General features: G+C 38.0%; 1 protein-coding gene across 1 annotated transcript; it reads right to left on the bottom strand.

Moving 5' to 3' along the window:
* Positions 1-788: 788 nt before the first annotated feature.
* On the bottom strand, positions 789-1,160 carry LOC109828685. Its single transcript, XM_020395627.1, has one exon. The coding sequence runs from the start codon at positions 1,158-1,160 to the stop codon at positions 789-791; it is 372 nt and encodes a 123-aa protein (XP_020251216.1).
* Positions 1,161-1,721: the final 561 nt, after the last annotated feature.

Genomic DNA, 1,721 nt, shown 5'->3' with positions numbered 1-1,721 from the left:
TGGTCTATGAGAGAGAATCTCTCTCTCGCTGGGATGCAGTTAACGTCATTCATTTTATGACTACCATCCTCTTCTTATAATCTGTATGCATCCATATAAACCCTTTTGGTAATGAAGATTTCAAAACAGGCTATAGCAACAAAATGTCTGATGCAAAAGACATCTAGGAATGCTGGATAGGCATAGTATGTCCTGCTGCTGGAGACCTAATATCGTCTCTAGGTGTCTTCGTATCATCCGACTGACCTCTTTATAACCCTCTCCTATTCCTTTCATCGTGTTTTCAAAGTAATCAAACTCGTATTCTTCAGGGAAAACGCACCATGATTTGTAAGGAACTATCCTCTTCGTCGATTATGATTTCACCTTCGGGAATTGATGATGTTGTTTAGATCTATGTTAGGGTCCTCATATCGAAAAGAATTAGAGAGAGAGTAACGACTCTAAATAGAGCGTTAATCTTTGTTTCTGAAACTCGATGGAGAGACCCAGTAAATACCCATGTCCACAATTAACATCAACATATCAAACATATAAGAGCTCCTCCGTTAATTCTTCCTTGGTAATAGCTATATGAGAGGCCAACCGGTTAGTGAAACACATATAAATCCCCGAACTTCTGAATTGCACAATCTCTATTAGACTAATTTAAGCTCTTTATCCAAATAATGCCACGCAGAGGATTGGATACAACAATAAGACATTACTTGGCTCCATGTTCTACAAATAACTCCCCGGAAATTATTATTAAACTTTATACAGAAAAGTAATTGCATAGTGCTACTCAATTAATCCTGCGAATAAAACTCTATAATCTCCTCCAGATTGAGCTCAAACAGAGAAGAAGCCTCATTGTAGGCTAACCAAAGCATGTGCTCGAAGAGAATGGAATCAACATCCACGAAGATTGCGTCTTTTTCACCCTTCTCTTTTCTGACCGTTTCAAATAAAACTCTAAAAGGATCCTTTCTAAGTACGAAAGGGTCTACAAAGAACACTCTCTTCTCTTTGCCCACAATTACTTGCACCGTTGGCTTGTTTTCTGATGATGAATCGTGGCCGTCCATTGCGAGAGCTCGGTAGCCATGGCGAGCTGCGTAGGACGGCAAGCGGAGGAATACGCAGCAGCCCATTTGATCTTGTTCGGAGATGGCTGCCATTGAAGAGAGAGAGAGAGAGAGAGAGAGAGAGAGGAAGGGCAACGGTCGATTTTATATATGAATGATTGGGATGTTTTTAAATAAAAAATTGATTATTTATTATTATATGTAAAGAGTGAAGAGGGCCGTTGGACTGATTCTCTTTAGGAAAGTTAAGAGGAAAGCTCTCTTATGAGCTGGATACTTTGCATCAATTCTAGATGGTTGCCGGCAAAAGGATAATTTTTTGCTCCTTTTTTTTTTGGATTCTGTTATCCCAATATACTTGGGATTATTTTTGTTCTTATTTTGAAACTGTTTAAGAATCACTTATCAAAGTTCTGATATCTACTGTTTTCAGATCTATTTCATATTGGAACGGGGAACTAAAAAAGATCATTAAATCATGTAAAAGCTTTTTTTAATTGAGATATTGTACAAATTAAGAGCTAGATACCATTATCAAGAGAACACATTATCAAGTGAAATCTTCGGGTTGGGATCCTCTACTAATGAGGACCCTTCCTAAGATCTCCTCATGAGATCTTGGCCTTTGATTTATCAATCAAATGTCATGATCTC

The sequence above is a fragment of the Asparagus officinalis genome, unplaced genomic scaffold (genome assembly GCF_001876935.1).
Source record: "Asparagus officinalis unplaced genomic scaffold, Aspof.V1 AsparagusV1_Un3517, whole genome shotgun sequence".
Lineage (NCBI taxonomy): Eukaryota > Viridiplantae > Streptophyta > Magnoliopsida > Asparagales > Asparagaceae > Asparagus > Asparagus officinalis.
Note: the sequence above shows the minus strand (reverse complement) of the source record. Positions and strands in the feature narration are given on the sequence as shown.

What these genes read in the sequence shown, in the direction of transcription:
- LOC109828685 (XM_020395627.1), bottom strand. Translation starts at nt 1,160, where the DNA reads ATGGCAGCCATCTCCGAACAAGATCAAATGGGCTGCTGCGTATTCCTC.